The following is a 21744-nucleotide window of genomic DNA, read 5'->3' as shown; positions in this document are numbered from 1 at the left end:
AATAACAGTGATGCTAAAAGTAAACAAGATTTCTTCTTAATGCCTTCCTTTACCAATCAATCAAAGCACCAGCACCTACTGGTTATCTGTCCCACAACAGCCTAATGACCATGAGACACAGACATCTCTCCTACTTGCCAGTAAGAACGGGGCTTTATTTATCTTACTCTTCCTAGCATACAACACACTGCCCAGCTCTAGGAATCTGCTTCTTATATGTTTGTTACGTTGAAGTGTATTGTGGTAAGCAGAAATATTTGCTGAATAAACAATGGGTAACAAAACAAGAACTCAAAAATAAGTGATCACCTTCCCTAGGAGGTATTCCAAGGTCATGGGCTTGTGAGCTCGCATTTATAACACAGGGAAGAGTTGAGGCTTACCTAAGAAAGATATCAACTTGTATGACAGCATTCCTGAATTGTCTCACCTGTGATTTGCTGACCCAGGGCCACCAATCCCATGCCTATCATTTTCGGTGGCAGCCAGAACCCTTACTACGGAGAACAGACAAGCAATAACCGACAGGATTCACCCACCAACAGAAAGTCAAAGCCTAAAAGATACAGTGCAGAATCCCACCACCAACAGCACACACACAGATCACAGACATGGTGCAGAGGAAAAAAAGACAGACAGAGGGAAAGATATACACAGAGAGAGGGAGAGACCAAGCTGCTAACCTGCTAGAAAGTCCAAGTACAGGGGCGCCTGGGTGGCGCAGTCGGTTAAGCGTCCGACTTCAGCCAGGTCACGATCTCGCGGTCCGTGAGTTCGAGCCCCGCATCGGGCTCTGGGCTGATGGCTCAGAGCCTGGGGCCTGTTTCCGATTCTGTGTCTCCCTCTCTCTCTGCCCCTCCCCCGTTCATGCTCTGTCTCTCTCTGTCCCAAAAATAAATAAACATTGAAAAAAAGAAATTAAAAAAAAAAAAGAAAGTCCAAGTACAACAGTAAGTTCTCCAGCAATCATTCTCTTAGGTATTTACCCTATAGAAATGGACACACGTTCACATAAAAACCTATGCATGAATGTTCGGCAGCTTTACTTTTAAGAATCAAAAACTAAAACTATCCAAACATCCTTAACAGAAGAATGGATAAACTGGTACATTCATGCCATGAAATACTACTAAGCATTAAAAAAGAATGAGCTAGTAATACACCCAACAACATGGATGAGTATCAAGGGCACCATGCCAAGTGAATAAAGTGAATCTCAAACAGTTACATACTATATAATCCCACCTATACAACAATCTCAAAGTGGCAAAACTCTTGCCAGGGGTTAGGGCTAAGGGCAGGGAACAGGAGGGAGTTTCCTTGTGGTAATAAAACACTTCTGCATCCTAATCCTGATGATGACTACACTAATCCACCCAAGTGATCCATCTGAGAGAACAACACACAGAGAATACAAGTAAAAACTGGTGAAATCTTACTTCATTTAATAGCACTGTGGCAATGTCAAGTCCCTGGGCTTGACAATGTTCTATGATCATGTAAGATATCACCACCAGGGGGAAGCCAGGTGAAGGGTACACAGGGAACTCTGCACTATTTCTGCAACTTCCTGGGAGTCTTAGGATTTCAAAATGAAAAATTTTAATTTAAAAAAAAAGGAGTCAAGGGGTGCCTGGCTGGCTTAGTTGGTAGAGCATGTGACTCATGATCTCAGGGATATAAGTTCAAGCTCCATCCACATTGGGTATAGAGATTAAAAAAAAACAAAATAAATGAAATGAAGTGAAATGAAATGAAAAATAAATAAAATAAAAATAAAAATAAAATAAAAATGTTTAAGGGAATTAAAAGATAATTTATAGCCAAAATGTGGAAAGAACCTGAATGTCCATCAACAGATGAAGGGATAAATAAAATGTGGTGTATCAATAGAATGAAACAGTATTTAGCAGTATAAAAATATGAAGTACCAATACATGCCTCAACATGGATGAACCTTGAAAACATTATGGTAAGTAAAAAAAAAAAAAAAAAAAAAATCAGACACAAGACTGATATATTGTATGACTCCATTTATATGAAATATCTAGAATAGGTAAGTTCAGAGAGACAGAAAACAAAGTAGGAGCAGGGGAGAATGAATTGTGACTGCTAAATAAAGTAAGGGGTTTATTTGGGGGTGGGGCGATGCAAATGTTCTGGAATTAATCATTGTGACCACTGCACAACCTTGTGAATATACTAAAAAGCACCAAATTATATATTTTGAAAGATAAACCTTATAGTATGTGAATTATTGTATCAATGAAAAAGTTACATGCTTGGGGCACCTGGGTGGCTCAGTAGGTTAAGCTTCTGACTCTTGATTTCAGCTCAGGTCATGATCTTGGGGTTGGTAAGTTCAAGACCCACGTTGGGCTCTGTGCTGACAGTGCGAAGCCTGCCTGAGATTCTCTGTCTCTCCCTCTCTCTCTGCACCCCCTACCCCTCAAAAATAAGCATTAAAAAAAAAAAAAGTTACATGCAAGAAAAAAAAATACATCCTTAAAAATTTTAGACATACATTCATGCCCCAAAGCAACACTATCCCAAGCCACGTGATTTAGCTAATTCTTGAGATTCACGACTGAATGACACTATGATCCTTCCCTGCTGCCTGTTACTCACAAAGCAGCACAATTAATATTCTGCAAACTAAACTCACTGGAACAATCTGACGAGATTAAAATCCTGACTCAGCTAAGTAGAGAAATCTTAATGGTATTCCTGACAACCACAAACTCCAGTTTACTAAAAAGTAGCCTATAGGAACTGGCTCAATTCATAAATGCTCACAGAATTAAACTGAATGAAAATGAATGAAAAGCCAGCTTACCTATACAAGGAGATAATAACAAAAGTAGATCATATTACATCAAGCCAGGCCCATACTGTCACATAATTTAGGTCTGCCAATCATTATATTTATACAGTTTGAAATTAGACCTATTACTCCTTCTCCTCTGGAGAAGCAATCAAAAAGCAAAAACAGTGGGCATCAGGAGACCTGGATTGTGGTCCAAACTATGCTAATTGCAGGACTTTAACCTGTCAGTGCTGAATGTAACATGAGGAATTCTTCTCAGACCAGCAGCCTCCTACAGTTCCTTCCATCACTTCTCTCCAGCACCACTGTTGCCACCCTGAACCAAGTCACCCGGGATTCCCAGCTGGACAGAAGGTCAGCTTCCAGTTTCTGCTTCTCCCTGACCCCTAACAATCCGTCCTCCAAACCGACAGCCAGTGCTTTATTTTAAAACAGGAACCAGATCTTGTCACTCCCATCTGTAAGCCTCTCAATGGCCGACAGGACAAGGCCCTACCCACTCTCATTCCCCCCCCCCCCCCACCAGCTACCATCTTCTTCCGTGGCACTCCGGTCACCCTGACCCTCAGGTTCCTCCAACATTCCTAGCCCATATATAGAACGGGCTCCCCCCACTCCCCTCCACTCCTCCTCATTCCACTTTCTGCTCAAATGTCGCCTCCTCAGAGACTGAAGTGTGGATTCTAGTCCCCGGCTGCCTGTATTCAACTTACCAACGGGGCATGATACTTGTTCATCTGTAAAATGGCAATTAATAACAAGCACCCACCGTATAGTGGCGTCACAAGGAAGAAAAGGCCATAAAGCTATCAGCACAGTGACTGGCACAGTGTTCAAATGTCATCTATCACTATTACTTGAGGCACCCTATCTTATTTTTGTCCCTATCTCTTAGCACTATCTGCAACTGTAATCTTGATTTGTTATCCTCTTTGGGGTTCTCCCCCAACGCCCACTGGTTGTGACCTTCAAGAGCAGCTTTGTCTTATTCAAAGTTCTACCACCATCTCCAAGGAAAGGCATGCAAATACTTGCTGAACATATGAGTGAATAAATCATATCAAGCATTCCTTTAAAATAATGTCTTAATTCAAAGAATTAGGCCAAAAAAATGGCATTTCATTAATCAGTTATGTAATTGGGCTGGTCTCCTCTTGTTAATTACCTTGCAGACCAACCAATTCACTTAGCGATGCCTGGGGGCTTCTCCCTCAAATCTTATCACATCGACACAATGGACAATGGAAAGCGCTGGAAGATTAATTTGTGAGAGTAACAACTGAATACTGTGGCTATACACTAACTCTTTATAAACATAAATCACATAAATCCAAACTGCAGCACACCAAAAAAGGCTCTTGGCCATTAGGAAAGTCATACCCTGAAATATGAAAATATGAAACACATGTTGACTTACCTAAAACTGCTTTTCTACATGTATGCCCACACATAACATATACATGTATGTTACATACATATGTACACACACACGGCCAGTCCCAAAACTGGGGACATGACTTTTTTCAATTCCTTTTTACCTTTCTAGACATAATGCACTCTGCGATAAATGCTTTAAATTTAAAGTTGGTTTTAAAACCCAATACTCAAGTTCCTAAATATTAGTTCTCCTTACTCATAGACTAATCTTCCGTCATTCCAAGGAAATCGCAAATTTAAGGCCCTGACTTGAAAGCGAGCATTAATCTTTTTAAAGCATCTCGAAACTACCGTATCCACCCCGATTTAATATCTTAAGAATCTACTATCCGATTTAACCCACCAGTTTCTCAAGTCCTTAATAAGTACTTTTCCTGTCACTCTAGTTTTTTTTTATTTTTGTGTGTGTGTGTGTGTTTTTTTTTTACGAAAGGCATTATTATATCAAGATCCACATTTTGAGAAACCCTGAAAATACTTTTCAAGTTATATTCCATCTGGAGTGAACGAAAATCGTGTCCTGATATACCAACCACCGCGTTCGCAGCGCCTCAGGCAGTTTTTATAGATGCCACCAAAGGGTATGAAATTCACTAGGCTGAGACCCAGGCGGGGCGGGAATGGGGGAGGCCCAAGAATGCTGCAAGGTAGTCCCCGAAAGGAAACAAAAACAAGAAATGTCTCGTGATGTTCAAGAAGGATCACGGTCTACCATTCCCTACAGTAGGGCAAAAATACCAGAGAGCCTTGCTTGCTCAAAAGGAAGAGTGAAGCCACAAATCTAGAAGGAGTAAAGCTGTGGAACGCTGCTAGGTTCTGAGGATTAAGAAACGGGAAGGAGCGACGCGGCGGCGCTCTGCGGTCTCGGAGCAGCTCTCCAGGAAAGGCTCATTTCGGGGCGCCGGCCGCTCCCACTCCGGTCCGCGGCCAGGCTGGAGGTGGCCGCCGGCTGGCACGTTTTAAATACCACCACCCCATTCATCAACGCCCCGGCACAATGAGGGCCGGGGAGCCGCGCCCGGGACCGCCCGCGCACACGCCCACCGGCCCCCGCGCAGCCCGCGACCCGGGCGCAGCCGCCGCGAAGCAAAGTGACGCTCGGCCCGAGCAGAAAGTTTCGAATAAAAAACCCGAGCGCCGAAACGCACAGGTCTCTGGGCTGAACTCGCGCCAGGAACACGCCCCAGGCAAACCACTTGACAACCAGCTCGGGTTTTCGGCAGAAAAGGCCGAGAGGCGGGGGCCGGGGAGGAAGAGAAGGCCGGCCACACACACACACACACACACACACACGCACACTCACTTTCTCGCACACTCGGCTCCTCTTCCTCGTGGGCCGCCGCGTCCAGGTGCGAGCCACGCAGCAACCTCACGCCCGCACACGGCGCGGCAGGGCCAGAGAGGCGGACGCCAGCGCCCCTCCCGGGAAGCGCCCGCGACCCCCGGGCCAGCGCGGCGCGCAGGGAGGGTGCGCACGCTCACCGACACCCCCCCCCACCCCACCCCGCCCACGGCCACCTCGGGCCCGGGGGTCCGGGGATGCTCGGCGGGCCGGCCGCAGGCTCGCACGCGCCCCTCCCCCGCCCGCCCGCCCCTCCCCCCGGGCCGCCCGCAGGGCGCGCAGGAGGCGAGCGCCGGCGTCCCGGGGGATCAGCCCTCGGCCGGGGGTGGGAGATCCGGGCAACTTTCCCCTCCGTGGTCGCGGGCTGCCTTGGACCGTACGGGGGCAGGGGCCCCGGGTCTAGCGCGACGTGGACTCACTTTTTCGGATGTTTCTCTCTTTTCGGCCTCCGCTTTCGGGCCTGAATGGCCAGCACTGGGGAAAGAGAAGACACACATTAACGGTCGGGCCGGTCGGCCTGCGGGGCCTCGTGGCGGGGAGGAGGGGACGCCGCGGGCCACTCACCTTTCCGGGAGCTCATCCCGACGCGGCGGAAGGGGGAGCGGGGGGCTTCGCGGCGGCGGCGGCGGCGACGCGGGAGCCGAGCCGAGCCGAGCCGGGCTGCAGCCTCCACTCGCTCCGCCAGCCGGGAGGAGGCGGGAACCGCGCCTGCGCCGCCGCCGCAGCTGCCGCTCCCGCGGGGGGCCCAGCGAGACCCGCCCCCGGCCGGCCCCGCCCCCGCCCCGCCCCCACCCGCCCGGTGGGGTCCGGACCCCCATGCCGAGCCCTCCTGCGCACCCCGCACCCACCCGCCTGCCCCACCTGTGCAGAAGTGACCCCCCCCGCGACCACCGCCACTCCCGCCCACGGCGTCCCCCGCCCCAGCCTGCGGCCGGGGCCTCCGCCTCTTGAGCCCCTGCAGCCGGCCCAGGCCTCCCGCCTCTCTCGGGTACCCGGCCCGCGCGACCCTCCCTCTCCAGCCACAGCCTCTCTCCTACGCACCCCGGCCGGTCGCGCCACCCGCCTCTCCATGCGCCCTTCCTTGGCCGGCGCCTCCGCGGGTCTCACACCACCTCTCTTCCCGCGGCCTCTTCTCCCCCTTTGCACCTCTACATCCTTGCATCCCCATGAGCGCCGCTTCCTCGTCTCTGGCGGGTGTGGAAAGGGCACAGGACCAAGAGCGGGGAGACCTGGGTCCTTCACCAGCTGTGTGACCTTGGAGAAGTCATCTTATCTCTCACCTTTACTTACCCCCCAGGATTGTTTGAGTTTAATGAGGGAAAAGATGCAAATTGCATGGAAAGTAGGACGAAGTTTTTGCAGCTGAATTAAAGCCCAGCTCAGAAAACACCAAGTGTCTAACAATTTAACACAACAATCCCACCAAACAGTTATTGTCTACATCTTACAACGAGGAAATTGACCCCTAAAGAAGTTCAACAGTTTGCCCAGCGATGATGATTCAAATGTAGGCCTAGCTGACTGCAAAGACTTTCCAAAGTCTTATTAGGGAGCTATCATGCTCCCTAATAAAGATAGGAATCAAGGTGATAGCAGGACAGAATGATAACTGCAGTGTTCCTTTGTTTGTTTGTATAATTATAATGTTTTGGAAAGGTATCCATCCCGACCATTTACTCTCTTTGGTTGTCCAACTGTACTCGTAACTCATAAAAGGATCGTCTTATTCTGAAGATGGCAAACTCAACAGAACCCGGACAGCGCTGCTTAGACACCACGCACCTTTCACTTTCTCAGCTTTTTTTTGTTTTGTTTTTATTTTAATCACGTGGTGCTCATCGCCACAAGTGCACCTGTTAATCCTAACCCCCATCACCTACTTCAGCCATCCTCCCACCCACCTCCTTCTGCTGACCATCAGTTTGTCCTCTATAGATAAGTACTTTCTCAACTTTTATTTCTGAAACTATCAACCCTACAGAAAAGTTAAGAGAAAAATATAATGAACACCCATATTAACCCACATTCGCCAATTTTTAACACTTCATCACATTTGCGTTCCCTGTATGTGTGCATGTGTAGTTTTCTTTGTTTTGTTTTTGCGGAATCACTCAAGTTTTCGCAAACAATGTTACACTCTACCCTTGGAATTTCAATAAGTATTTACTAAGAACAAAGATATTTTACATCAACGAAATTCCATGATCTTAACAAGAAAATTTAATATTAATATAATACTACTATCTGCAATATACAGAGGCCATATTCAAATTTTCAAAATGTCCCTTTTAGCAGGCTTTCTTCCAATGCAAGATACAATCAAAAATCATGCATTACATTTAATTGTCATGTCTTTTTAAACTCCTTTAGTCTAGAATAATCCCTGGTTGTTGGGTTGTTTTTTTTTTTTTTTTTCTTTTATAGCATTGACTTTTTTTTTTTTAAGAATCCAATTCTACTTTTCGACAGGACATTTCTCTGTTTCCACTCTGTTCCCTATTAGATTCAAATGAAATAATTTTGTCAGGTACACTATATGGATGATATTGTGTCCATCCTCAGTATGTTGGAGCAGGAGGGAAATGATGTCAGTTTGTTCCATTATTAGTGATGTTACATGTAATCATTTTTCTATGGTAAAGGTAGCTTTTTTTCTTTTCTACCTAGAAAAGTAGTCTATGGGGGCACCTGGGCACCCAGTCAGTTGAGCATCAGTCTCAATTTTGGCTCAGGTCATGATCCTAGGGTCTTGGGATCAAGCCCTGTGTCAGGCTTTGCACTGAGCAGGAAGCCTGCTTGGAATTCTCCCTCTCTCTCTCTCTCTCTACCTCTACCTCTATCTCTATCTCTATCTCTATCTCTTCCCCCCCCCCGTCCCTCCCCACCCTCTCAAAAATAAAAAAAAGAAAGAAAAGCAGTCTATGTAAAAAATGGGTAAAGGACTTGAATATACGTTTCTCCAAAGATACACAAAATGGCCAACAAGTACATGAAAAGAAGCTCAACAACATTAGAGAAATGCAAAGCAAAGCCACAATAAGATACAACTTCACACGTACTAGAATGACCATATTCCTTTTTTTTTTTTTCAAAAAATTTTTTTAACGTTTATTTATTTTTGAGACAGAGAGAGACAGAGCATGAACAGGGGAGGGTCAGAGAGAGAGGGAGACACAGAATCTGAAACAGGCTCCAGGCTCTGAGCAGTCAGCACAGAGCCCGATGCGGGGCTTGAACTCACGGACCGCGAGATCATGACCTGAGCCGAAGTCAGGCACTTAACCGACTGAGCCACCCAGGTGCCCCCATATTCCTTTTTTAAATGGCACATAAATGTTGGCAAAGATATAGAGATACTGGAACGCTTGTACATTGCTGGTGGGAATGTAAAATGGTGCAATCATTGTGGAAAACAGCTCCACAGTTCCTCAAAAAGCTAAACATAGAATTATCACCCCTAGGTAGACATCCAAAATAAATACAAACAGGTACTCCAATCCTTGTACACAAATGTACGCGGCAGTACTAATCACAGTAGCCAAAAGGTTAGAAACAACCCAAATACCCATCAGCATATGAATGGATAAACCAATTGTGTTTCAGACATACAATGAAATATTTTTCAGCCCATTAAAAGAACCACGAAGAAAAAGAAGGAAAGAATGAAAACGAATGATACATGCTACAATGTAGATGAACCTCAAAACATTATGCCAAGTGAAAGAAGCCAGACACAAATGGTCTGTTTCATATTGTATAATGCCATTTATATGAAAACATCCAGCATAAGCAAATCCAAAGAAAGCAGATTGGTGGTGGCTAGTGGCAGGGTGGAGGAGGGGAAATGAGGAACAACCAGCTACACGGGTACAGGTTTTCTTTTGTAGTGATGAAAACGTTTTGGAGCTGGAAAGAGGTGTATTGCACAATTACAATATTGTAAACATGCTAAATGAATTGTGCACTCTAAAATTGTTAAGATCGTGGGGCACCTGGATGGCTCAGTCAGTTAAGCGTCCAGCTTTGGCTCAGGTCACGATCTCACTGTTCACGGGTTCGAGTCCTACATCAGGATCTGTGCTGATGGCTCAGAGCCTGGAGCCTGCTTTGGATTCTGTGTCTCCCTCTCTCTTTGCCTCTCCCCCACTCGTGCTCTGTCTCTCTCTCTCTCTCTCAAAAATAAATAAACATTAACAAGATTTAAAAACTTAAAAAATAAAATTGTTAACTTCATGCTATGTGAATTTCATCTCAGTTAAAAAAAAATTCTGGGGGCGCCTGGGTGGCGCAGTCAGTTAAGCGTCCGATTTCAGCCAGGTCACGATCTCGCGGTCCGTGAGTTCGAGCCCCACGTCAGGCTCTGGGCTGATGGCTCAGAGCCTGGATCCTGTTTCCGATTCTGTGTCTCCCTCTCTCTCTGCCCCTCCCCCGTTCATACTCTGTCTCTCTCTGTCCCAAAAATAAATAAACGTTGAAAAAAAAAAAAAAAAATTCTGTAGCACCTGAGTGGCTCAGTTGTTTAAGCATCCGACTTCAGCTCAGGTCACAGATTCGTGGGTTTGAGCCTCACTTTGGGCTCTGTGCTGACAGCTTGGAACCTGCTTCAGATTCTGTGTCTCCCTCTTTCTTTCTACCCCTCCCCCTCACTCATGCATGCACATGCTCTCTCTCTCTCTCTCAAAAATAAATAAAAATAAACATTAAAAACAAAATTCTGTGAGGGTAATGCTTTGAGACTGAGTGTCCTTCCTCAAGAATCTTTCACACTGTGGGTTAGCATCCAGTGATGATGCTTGCCTGGATCAATTATTATTATAGTGGTGGTAGAATATTGATATTATAATCCTAACATTCCATCTGTTCCATCTATATTAATTAGGTGACAGTCTTCTCTAAGGAAGAGCTTTCATTTCTCCTGCCACTCCTTTGTTCTCTGTTTTCAGCTTGTTTTCTTTGTTTTGTCAACTGACAGTTGACAGTAATTACTGTCACTTTGATTTTTGATCTTGAATTGTTCCATATTTGACCACAAAAGACACTTCCAACTTGCAGTGTCCTTTGGACATGTCCCCATGGGTTTTTGAGCACCTCTTTACTTTCTGGCATGTTCCAGGAAACCTTGTCCTTTCTCTGACCTGATCTCAGAAACATCATGAGTCCAGTCTTAGCTCCTTCTAGAAGGTGATTAAAAGCTTTGAAGCCAAAGAAATGTGAGTTTGAAACCAGTTTCTTTTATTATTTTTCACAGCTTTATTGAGATATAATTCACATACCATACAATTCACCCACTTAAAGTGCAAATTTTAATAGTTTTTAATACATTCACATGCACAACTAATTTTAAACATTTAAAATTAAAAATCTAATATTAAAATATTTTTGTCACCCCTAAAAGAAACGCCATACCCATTAGCAGTCACTCCCCATTTCCCCCAACCTTCCCTGCCCAAGCCTTGGACAAGCACTAATCTCCTTTCTCTCTCTATAGACTTGCCTGTTCCAAACAGATCATATAAATGAAATCATATAATATGTGTCCTTTTGTGACTGGCTTTTTTCACTTACCTCAATGTTGAAACCAATTTCTGCTACTTAATTTCTGCATAACCTGGGACAAGTTACCTAATTACAACATCTGGAAAATGGTAATCATATTAATACCAATCCTCCTGGGTCAATATGATAATCAACTAACATAAGTAACTATTCTGTACACGGTAATTATCATTAACATTACATGGGAGGCACATACGCAATCTCTTTGCTAGATCTTTTGCATTCATTTGTTCAACAAATAATTACCAAATACCTATTATGTAGCATTGTTCTAGGTACTGAATCTACAGCAGTGAACAAAGCACACAAAGATCTCCCTGCCCACATGGAGCTCACATTCTAAAGATCTCCCTGCCCACATGGAGCTCACATTCTATTGCCAGAAGCAGAAAATAAACAAAATAAACATGGAATTGTAGATTATGATTACTAGATGGCCATACCATCTATGAAAAGAAAAAAAAAAAACTGAAAAACAAACACCAACCTTTTGAGACTTAAGAAAAGTCTCACTGAAAAGCTAAGAATGAAAGGCCTCAAGGTGATCTTGTCAATCTTTTTACTTCTATAAATTAGGAGAGAAGTATATTTGCCACCTAGAATATTTGTGAATTGCTTTGAATTTATTGAATTAAAATACACCAACCAAATTATCAATAAACAATTTACACATCCTATATTAGGTGCTTACAGAAAGAATGATAGATTATAAACCTAGTCTCTGCAAATTTAAAAATGAAACATTTCAGGGCGCATGGCTGGTGCAGTGCATACACAGCATGTGAGAATCTCAGGGTCAGTGGCAAGTTCAAGCCCCACAGTGGGTACAGAGCCTACTGAAAAAAAAAATTAAAACAACTAAAAATTTATTTGATATGCATCATAGTTTCAAATAACATTTTAAAGGAAATCAGGGGCACCTGGGTGGCTCAGTCGGTTGAGTGTCCGACTCTTGATTTTGGCTCAGGTCGTGATCCAAGGGTCATGGAATGGAGCCCCACATCAGGCTCCAGGCCGAAGATTCTCTCTCACTCCCTCTGCCCTTCTCCCCTGCTCACTCTCTCCCCCAAAAATACAAAAAAAAATTTTTTTTAATTTAAAAATAAATAATTTTAAAGGAAAAAAAGAAACAAAGAGAATAAAAGTTTTTTTGTATACGTTTTATTCTTAGTTTTCTTTTTTTTTTTTATTTTTTAAGTGTTTATTATTTTTGAGAGAGAGAGAGAGAGACAGAGAACAAGCAGGGGACGGGCAGAAAGTGAGGGAGATACAGAATCCGAAGCAGGCTCCAGGTTCTGAGCTGTCAGCACAGAGCCCCACGCGGGGCTCGAACCCACGAACCGTGAGATCTTGACTTGAGCTGAAGTTGGACGCTTAACTGACTGAGCCACACAGGCGCCCCAGGGTTTTTTTTTTTTTTTCTCAAGTAAGATCTACACCTAACATGGGTCTCAAACTCACAATCCTGAGAGTATAAATTTAATTTTTTTATTCTACCAATATTTATTGCTAATAAAAATAATCATAAGGATATTATAATTAAGAAGGGGAAGTATTAGAACTGGCTATATCTTAGGGGCACCTGGGTGGCTCCATCAGTTGAGCAACCTTTTTTTTTTTTTTACCGTTTTATTTATTTTTGAGACAGAGAGAGACAGAGCATGAACGGGGGAGGGGCAGAGACAGAGGGAGACACAATCAGAATCAGGCTCCAGGCTCTGAGCCATCAGCACAGAGCCCGAGGCGGGGCTTGAACTCACGGACCGCGAGATTGTTATCTGTGAAGTCGGACGCTTAACCAACTGAGCCACCCAGTCGCCTCTAGAAACCAACTCTTAATTTCCACTAAGTTCATGACCCCAGGGTCATTGGATGAGACCCCATGTCCGGCTCTGCACTAGAAGTGGACCCTACTTAAGATTCTCCCTCTCCTGGGTGCCTGGGTGGCTCAGTCGGTTGGGCGGCCGACTTCAGCTCAGGTCATGATGTCACTGCTCGTGAATTCGAGCTCCGGTTCGGGCTCTGTGCTGACAGCTCGGAGCCTGGAAGCTGCTTCGGATTATGTGTCTCCGATCTCTCTCTGCCCCTCCCCTGCTCGAAGCTCTGTCTCTCTCTGTCTCCCAAATATAAAAAATAAAAAACATTAAAAAATAAAATAAAATAGATTCTCCCTCCCCCTATGGGGTGCCTGGGTGGCTCAGTCAGTTAAGCGTCTGACTTCAGCTCAGGTCAAGATCTCAGCTTACGGGTTTGAGCCCTGCATCAGGCCCTGTGCTGACAGCTCGGAGCCTGGAGCCTGCTTCAGATTCTGTGTCTCCTTCTCTCTCTGCCCCTCCCCTTCTCGTGCTCTCTCTTAAAAATAAAGAAACATTTTTTTTTTTTAATTTTAAAAAAGATTCTCCCTCTCCCTCTCTCTGCCTCTGCCCTGCTAGCGTGCACACACACACATACACTCTCTCTCTCTCTCTCTCTCTCTCAAAGAGAAAAAGGAAAAAAAAAAAAAAAAAAAAACAACTGGATATATTTTTTTCTCTGTGCTGTCCAAAAGTAGTGAAAAGGAAAATACATATGCATTTTTCCCCAGCCAAGTACAACAGAATTCAAGATGAACATATCATATTAATTTTTACTAAATATAAGAGAAAATTACAGAACGCTGTAAACCCAATTACACACTAATGTTTCCAAGTAGAGCTACTAAATCATACTGTATCTTAGAAGGTATATTTAGTATGTCATAGAATTGGAAACAGACTTGAGAGCTCATATAATCCACCTTCCTTCAGGCCTTTAGTAGATGAGAACCTAGCCTTTTTCCAAAGGCTTTCTAACGCTTTTACATTTCTAGGAAAGTTTCCTTGTATCTAATTTATACTTTCTAGTATGAAGCTTAAGCATGTCTCTTTTTTTATGTGTCCTTTCTTTTTTTTTTTTTTTTTTTTTTTTTTAATTTTTGAGACAGAAAGAAACAGAGCACAAGTGGGGGAGGGGCAGAGAGAGAGAGGGGGAGACACAGAATCAGAAGCAGGCTCCAGGCTCTGAGCTGTCAGCACAAAGCCCGACATGGGGTTTGAACCCACGAACCGTGAGATCATGACCTGAGCTGAAGTTGGACACTTAACCAACTGAGCCACCCAGGCGCCCCAAGCCTGTCTCTTATTATTTCATTACAGCATATTTCTCAGTGACATTAGTACCACTAAAGCAGCAATTTCACCCAGAAGTTAGTGCAGAGTAATAGAGCCAGACTGGCACAGTTGAAACCCTAGTTTTTTTTTTTTTGTTTTTTTTTGTTTTTTTTTTTTTAATTTTTTTTTCAACGTTTTTATTTATTTTTGGGACAGAGAGAGACAGAGCATGAATGGGGGAGGGGCAGAGAGAGAGGGAGACACAGAATCGGAAACAGGCTCCAGGCTCCGAGCCATCAGCCCAGAGCCCGACGCGGGGCTCGAACTCACGGACCGCAAGATCGTGCCCTGGCTGAAGTCGGACGCTTAACCGACTGCGCCACCCAGGCGCCCCGACACCCTAGTTTTATCATTCACTATCTTGGTAACGTTGGACAAGTTACTCACATTCTCTGTACCTCAGCTTCCTGATCCGAAAAATGGGGATAGTATTAACTACCTTATATATTTGTTGTGAGGATTCAATGAGTTATTTCACATAAAATGTTTAGAGAAGGATCTAATTGTTCAATAAATATTACCTGTACTTATATATATGCCCATTAAGACATGCATTGCTAATCTATTGCTGCATGACAAATTTCTCCCAAATTTAGCAACTGAGAACAACAAACGTTTATTATCTCACGATTTCTGTGGTCCAGGACTTTGGGAGCAGTTCAGCTGGAAAGTGAAGTTGTCACTGGAGGCCGCTGTCATCTGGAGGCTGGAGGAAGGCTGAGAGGTCTGTTACCAAGATGGCTCACTCGCATGGCTGTTAGCAGGGGGTCTCAGATCCTCACTGGCTGTTTCAGGGAGACCTCACTTCCTCCCCCTGATCTTTCCATAGGGCTGGCTTGAGTGTCTGGCTTCCCCTGGAGAGCAAGGAGGAAACTTGACTGCCTTTTGTGACCTACCCTCAGAAGTCACAATCCATCATTTTCACTACATTCTATTCCTGACATGCAAGTACAGCACGTGCTTAGAGGAGGGGCCGGAGAGCATTTCTTGAAGGGAGGCCGAAAGGACTATGTGGACATATTCTTTAAACCACCACCAGGGGTCATTCCGTCTTCCTTTTACTGCCTCTGATTTGCAAGTGAGCATCCTTATAGACCCCTCATTTGGCCATTGTCTGAAGAGTAGAAATGAAAGAGAATTCTCAGTCCAGCACTCAGACTAAAGAAAAGGGAAGGTTGACTAGATTATCTACAGAACATCATCAATAGTAATAAATTTGTCATAAATGAAATGCCTACTGTGTATAAGACTCTTACATAAGCCAGTGAAAAATGACGCCTGGGGGCGCCTGGGTGGCTCAGTCGGTTAAGCAACTGACTTCGGCTCAGGTCATGATCTCGCAGTCCGTGGGTTCGAGCCCAGTGTCGGGTTCTGTGCTGACAGCTCGGAGCCTGGAGCCTGCTTCAGATTCTGCATCTTCGTCTCTCTGTTCCTCCCCTGCTCATTCTGTCTCTCTCTGTCTCTCAAAAATAAACGTTAAAAAAAAAGAAAAAAAAAAAGAAAAAGAAAAATGACCCCTGAAGATCTGCCAGGGCTGTGTTAGTAGGGATTTAGAATATTGACCAATATGGGGGCGCCTGGGTGGCTCAGCCGGTTAAGCATCTGACTCTTGATTTCGGCTCAGGTCATGATCTCACGGTTCGTGAGACTAAGCCCTGTGTCTGACTCCAAGATGACAACACAGAGCCTACTTGGGATTCTCCCTCCCTCTCTCTCTGACCCTCCCCTGTTCACGCTCTGTCTCTCAAAAATAAATAAACATCAAAAAGAAAAAGAAAAAGAATATTGACCAATATGCCAGCACATATATAAACAGATTCAATGGTCTGGCCATAATAAACTATGCTGAACTCTCCCACCACGGGCTCCACTCCTTTCAAGCATTTGGACATGAATACAGCCATGATCGAATACTTGTTTGTCAAATACATGAGCTCTCTGACTGTAAGAATTTTGTTTTCCATTTTATTGTAACTGATTTTAAAATCCAATATAAAATCTAATGTAAAAACAAATTGAACATAATTTTTCTCACAGTTCAACATGAATTCTGTTCTAGCATAATTCACATTCAGTTCTTCAAGAATGTGTGACTCTGAGTATGACTACAGAGATAAAATATACTTTATCAATAAAAAACGGCTTTATAGTCAGTGTGCCTGGCTGACTCAGTCAGTGGAACATGTGACTCTTGATCTCTGGGTCAAGAGTTCAAGTCCCATGTTGGGAGTAGAGACTACTTAAAAATAAAATCTTTTTAAAAATCCCTTTTTTAAAAAAAAATATTTTGAGAGAGAGAAAGAGAATGCAAGCAGGGGAGGGCCAGAGAGAGGGTTAGAGAGAGAAATCTAAGCAAGCTCTGCACTGTCAGGGCAGAGCCCAACATGGGGCTTGAACTCCCAAACTGTGAGATCATGACTGAGCGGAAATCAAGAGTCCAATGCTTAACTGACTGAGCCACCTAGGTGCCCCAAAAATAAAATCTTAAAAAAACAAACAAACAAACACAGCTTGATAGATCTTCATGATTATAGTATTCAGTTGTATTTGTTTTTTAAACTTTTTATTGTTACATTATATACATGTAGAAATATGCATAAATCACAAGGGTACAATAAAAACACCTGTGTTTTAGGGGCACCTGGGTGGCTCAGCTGGCTAAGCATCTGACTTTGGTTTAGGTCATGACCTTTTGGTTGGGGTTCGAGCCCTGCATTGGGCTCTCTGCTGTCGGCGTGGGGCCTGGCTCCCTCTCTCTCTGCCCCTCCCCCCACTCATGTTTTCTATCTGCCTCAAAAATACATAAAAACATCAAAAAAATTTTTTTAAATGTTTAACATTCCCATTATCTCATGAAAGCTCGCCTCATTCCTCTTCAGTCACCACTCCCATCCAGGTAACCTCTATTCTAACTTCTAACATTGCCAATTAATGCTGCCTGGTTTTTAGGTTTATGGCAATAAAATCAGACACTAGGCCTTTGCATCTGGTTTCTTTTGCTTAGCATGATGTTTGTGAGACCAAGCTGTGTGTTGTATGTAATACTTTCATTGCTGTATAGTGTGCCATTGTGTGAATATGCCACTTGTTTTTTTATATCCACTGGCACCATTATTTTTTTATTTTAATTTTTTTTAATGTTTTATTTATTTTTGAGACAGAGACAGAGCATGAGAGAGGGCGGGGCAGAGAGACAGGGAGACACAGAATCCGAAACAGGCTCCAGGCTCTGAGCCGTCAGTCAGCACAGACCCGCCTGATGCGGGGCTGGAACCCACAAGCTGTGAGACCATGACCTGTGCCAAAGTCGGACTCTTAACCAACTGAGCCACCCAGGTGCCCCGTTTTTTAAAAATTTTATTTTTAAGTAATCTCTGCAGCCAACATGGGGCTTGAACTCACAACCTCAAGATCACAAGTCACATGCTCTACAGACTGAACCAGCCAGGTGCCCCCACTGGTGACATTTATTAAACTATGTGTCTTGGGGCGCCTTGGTGGTTCAGTTGGTTAAGCATTCAACTGTTGATTTCAGCTCAGGTCATGATCTCACTGTTTGTGGGTTCGAGCCCCATGTGGGGCTATTGAGCTGACAGCCCAGAGCCTCCTTGCGATTCTCTCTCCCTCCCTCTCTCTCTGCTCCTCCTCTTCGCATGTGCCCTCTTTCTCAAAATAAATAAACATTAAACAACAACAACAACAAAAACTACTGTGTCTTAACCCCAAACCTGTCCTTCTACCCTCAGGCGTGTAATGAGGCAGTTCTGACTCAGTCAAGGGGCTACAATTAGTTCTGCCTGTTGGGGGCGCTAGAGGGAGGCTGGAGGCTGGAGGACTTGCTCCTTCCTGTTGGCTGGCGGGTCCCGTCAGCATCACCTCTTCACAGCAGGAGTTGTTTCCAGTGTCAGGTTTTAAGGTACTCCTCAGACCAGCCTGTCCTGGTAGAATGAAGAACACCAGACAGTTCCCTCTCCTCAGACCTCTGGGTCCCAGCTCCCTCCTCTGAGCTTCTGAGGCACCTCAGCTCTGCACTGTGTTCCCTAACCACCCCCCACCCCCGCCAGGGGAGATGGGGAACATGCATTATTACTGTTACCACCATGTCCCCTTTACCCTTTGTTATTCTCCAGCACCTGTTCAACCTAACAATGCCTTACATGTTTTTGTGAAAGTAACTCATCTAACTGCAATAAAAAAGTAATTTTCAGGGGCGCCTGGGTGGCGCAGTCGGTTAACCGTCCGACTTCAGCCAGGTCACGATCTCGCGATCCGTGGGTTCGAGCCCCGCGTCAGGCTCTGGGCTGATGGCTCGGAGCCTGGAGCCTGTTTCCGATTCTGTGTCTCCCTCTCTCTCTGCCCCTCCCCCGTTCATGCTCTGTCTCTCTCTGTCCCAAAAATAAATAAAAACGTTGAAAAAAAAATTTAGAAAAAAAAAAGTAATTTTCAGGGTGTCTGGGTCTGTTAAGCATCTGACTTCGGCTCAATTAGTGATCTCATGGTTTGTGAGTTCGCACCCCACATCAGGCTCTGTGCTGACAGCAAGGAGCCTACTTGGGATTCTCTCTCTCTCTCCCTCTGTCTCTGCCCCTCCCCTGCCCATTCTTTCTCTCAAAATAAATAAGCTTTAAAAAAAAAAAAAGGTTGGGGCGCCTGGGTGGCGCAGTCGGTTAAGCGTCCGACTTCAGCCAGGTCACGATCTCGCGGTCCGTGAGTTCGAGCCCCGCGTCGGGCTCTGGGCTGATGGCTCGGAGCCTGGAGCCTGTTTCCGATTCTGTGTCTCCCTCTCTCTCTGCACCTCCCCCATTCATGCTCTGTCTCTCTCTGTCCCAAAAATAAATAAACGTTAAAAAAAAAAAAAAAAAAAAAGGTAATTTTCTGTTTTTCCTCTAGACTCTAATGGACACGTGATTCTACCAGTAACAGGTGTTTGGACTGTCTCCTGTTTGGGCTATTATGAGTAACACTCCTATGAATGTCCTTGTCTCTGTCTGTTGGTAAATATGTCAAGATCTACGGAACTGCTAAGTCACAGGGAATGTGTGTGCTCACTTTTAGCAGGTACTGCCCAAACATTTCCCAAAGTGCTTGTAGAAATGACTGCATTGATTCTAAGGCATTCCCTGGATCTCACAGCTGATTCTCAGAACTTTTAAAAGTCAATAAGCCCCACACCGTTGTAATTTAATCTCTACCTCAGGATTTTTATGTTGCAATGCTAAAGCAAACTAGACTTCATGTTGCATAAAGATAGACTGTATGTCCTTAATTCCTCTGTGAGTGTCTGGCACATAGTACGTGATGTTGAATAAATAACACGAATAATAAAAGGAAGTTTAAATCTGTCCTTTCCTACAGTTGAACTAATGTGCAACAGTAACGTAAATTGAGGTCAGTTCTACCCTATCCTAAGACACACTCAGTAACCGGAGAACACATTGCACTGGGTAGTTGTAGATAAACAGGCCTCAATTTCCACGGACTGGTTCTATTGCCCCGCGAGACCCATTTTGCTTCTCACAGTCTGCTTAAATGTTTGATACAGGAGCAGACACAACACAACAGTGGCAGGGGGAGCTGCTTTTGGGTTGGGGCAGCCTTGTCTGGAACGTCAATCTCGTCGTCGTTTAAACCCTCTCACTGGACGCCTTGGTGGCTCGGTCGGTTGAATGTCGGACTCTTGATTTCGGCTCAGGTCACAATCCCAGGGTCATGGGATCGAGTCCTGCATTGAGCTCTGCAGTGAGCTTGGAACCTGCACTCAGCGAGATTCTCTCACTCACTTCCCCTGTCCCGCATAAAATAAGATATAAAATAAAATAAAAAATAAAATAAAATAAAGTAAAAAATTAAAAAAAAAGGCGTACCTGGGTGGCTCAGTCGGTTAAACGTCTGACTCTTGACTTCGGCTCAGGTCATGATCTCACGGTTCTTGAGTTCAAGCCCCACATTGGGTTATCTGCTGTCAGCACAGAGCCCACTTCAGATCCTCTGTGCCCTCTTCTCTCTGCCCTACTCACACTTTCTCAAAAATAAAAACATTAAAAAAAATAAAATAAGCTCTCTCTCAAGAACCTTTTTTTTAAGTAAGCTCTACACCCAAAATGGGGGCTTGAACTCACAACCCCAAGATCAAGAGTCACATATTCTACCAACTGAGCCACCTAGGCACCCCCTTTTTCAATAATCTTTAATGGAAATCCCCAAATGAAAGGAATCCCCTAGGATTTATTCTCAGAGTGACTCAGACTTCAGGGTGCTCCTCTCAAACCTCTGTGAGGTTTTTTTTTTTCTTTTAAATATGTATATTTTGAAAAAGAGAGAGAGGGTAAGCAGAGGTGGAGCAGAGAGAAAGGGAGAGAGAATCCCAGGGAGCCTCCATGCTGCCACCACAGAGCTTAGGGCTCAAGCCCAAAAACTGTGAGATCGTGACCTGAACCAAAATCAAGAGTCAGGTATTTAAGGACTGAGCCACCCCCGCGCCTCTGCAAGGTCTTAAGAATCAACCTACACAAGCCCCAGGGCAAACAACCCACATCTGCTGACCCCACCTGGAACCCTTCACAAACCAAACTTTGAGGAACCAATGGGTTTCTAACACCTGCTGGGAACTCAGGGCTCCTGACTTCAGCTGACCATGGAGAAGTAGCAGCTTGCTAGAAGTTCCTAACATAGGAGGCTGACCACCACCTAGCATGTCAAACTGCTCAACAAAAATTAGGGCAGGGAAAGGAGGAGGAGGAGTGACGGTGACATATACATGTGTTTATAAAATAAATCTTTTTAAGTTTTATTTATTTAACTGATCACTACACCCCATGTAGGGGTCGAACTCACAACTCCAAGATCAAGACTCAGATGTTCCAACAACTGAGCCAGGCAGGCGCCCCTATAGAATAATCTTTATGTGTTGTAGAACAACACAATTTCCAATTGCATATATCTGTTTTTATATAATGTAGGCTTACCAGGGCGATATTTTCTGACTTTACAAGTAATGCAACCTCACTGAGGTTCCATTAATAAGAGTCAAAACAATCCAGAAAGTGGGGACTTTTTTTGTTTGACAAAATGGTGAGGAAGCAGATATACTAACTCTGAATTAAAGACAATGGTATTTTTTAATCGCTGGGTACAGAAGGCATGTTTTCGTAGCCTGTCACAGCCAGTGATGTACAGCAAACGGATGTCTCTTCTCATGCACTATTTGTCACCAGACAGGAAGTCAGCGTGTTCTGTTGTCGTAGTGCAAGGTGATATAAGAGCCTCCTGTTTTTGAGTCCTCAGACACTTCTTCAGTTCTCTCCCCTCCCCTTCTCGTCTAATGCTAGATTCACAGCCATGTAACACCTAAAGAACCTAGTCATCACAAGTTGGGTATTGCCTCATTTGTCTAT

At 44.5% G+C, this 21744-nt stretch overlaps 2 protein-coding genes across 15 annotated transcripts in view; both read right to left on the bottom strand.

Annotated features, from left to right (window-relative positions):
• Nucleotides 1–15159, bottom strand: part of SRPK2 (SRSF protein kinase 2) — a 258055-nt gene extending 242896 nt beyond the window's left edge. For 6 of the 14 annotated variants that reach the window (XM_045494505.1, XM_045494509.1, XM_045494510.1 and 3 more), the window contains exons 1-2: nt 6648–6789; nt 6026–6080 (exon numbers count right to left, since the gene is read on the bottom strand). In XM_045494505.1, the coding sequence (XP_045350461.1) occupies nt 6026–6080; nt 6648–6774 (182 nt within the window). In that variant the 5' untranslated portion in view covers nt 6775–6789. Of the gene's footprint in view, nt 1–6025; nt 6081–6170; nt 6362–6647; nt 6790–14978 lie in introns of those variants that run through there. The other 8 variants (XM_045494508.1, XM_045494514.1, XM_045494512.1 and 5 more) reach the window with 6 other exon arrangements.
• The window catches only part of PUS7 (pseudouridine synthase 7), a 97266-nt gene continuing 90547 nt past the window's right edge, over nt 15026–21744 (bottom strand). The window contains exon 18 of the mRNA XM_045494525.1: nt 15026–15204. Within this exon, the coding sequence (XP_045350481.1) occupies nt 15121–15204 (84 nt within the window). The 3' untranslated portion in view covers nt 15026–15120. The remainder of the gene's footprint in view (nt 15205–21744) is intronic.

Source organism: Leopardus geoffroyi, chromosome A2, assembly GCF_018350155.1.
Source record: "Leopardus geoffroyi isolate Oge1 chromosome A2, O.geoffroyi_Oge1_pat1.0, whole genome shotgun sequence".
Classification (NCBI taxonomy): domain Eukaryota; kingdom Metazoa; phylum Chordata; class Mammalia; order Carnivora; family Felidae; genus Leopardus; species Leopardus geoffroyi.
Note: the sequence above shows the minus strand (reverse complement) of the source record. Positions and strands in the feature narration are given on the sequence as shown.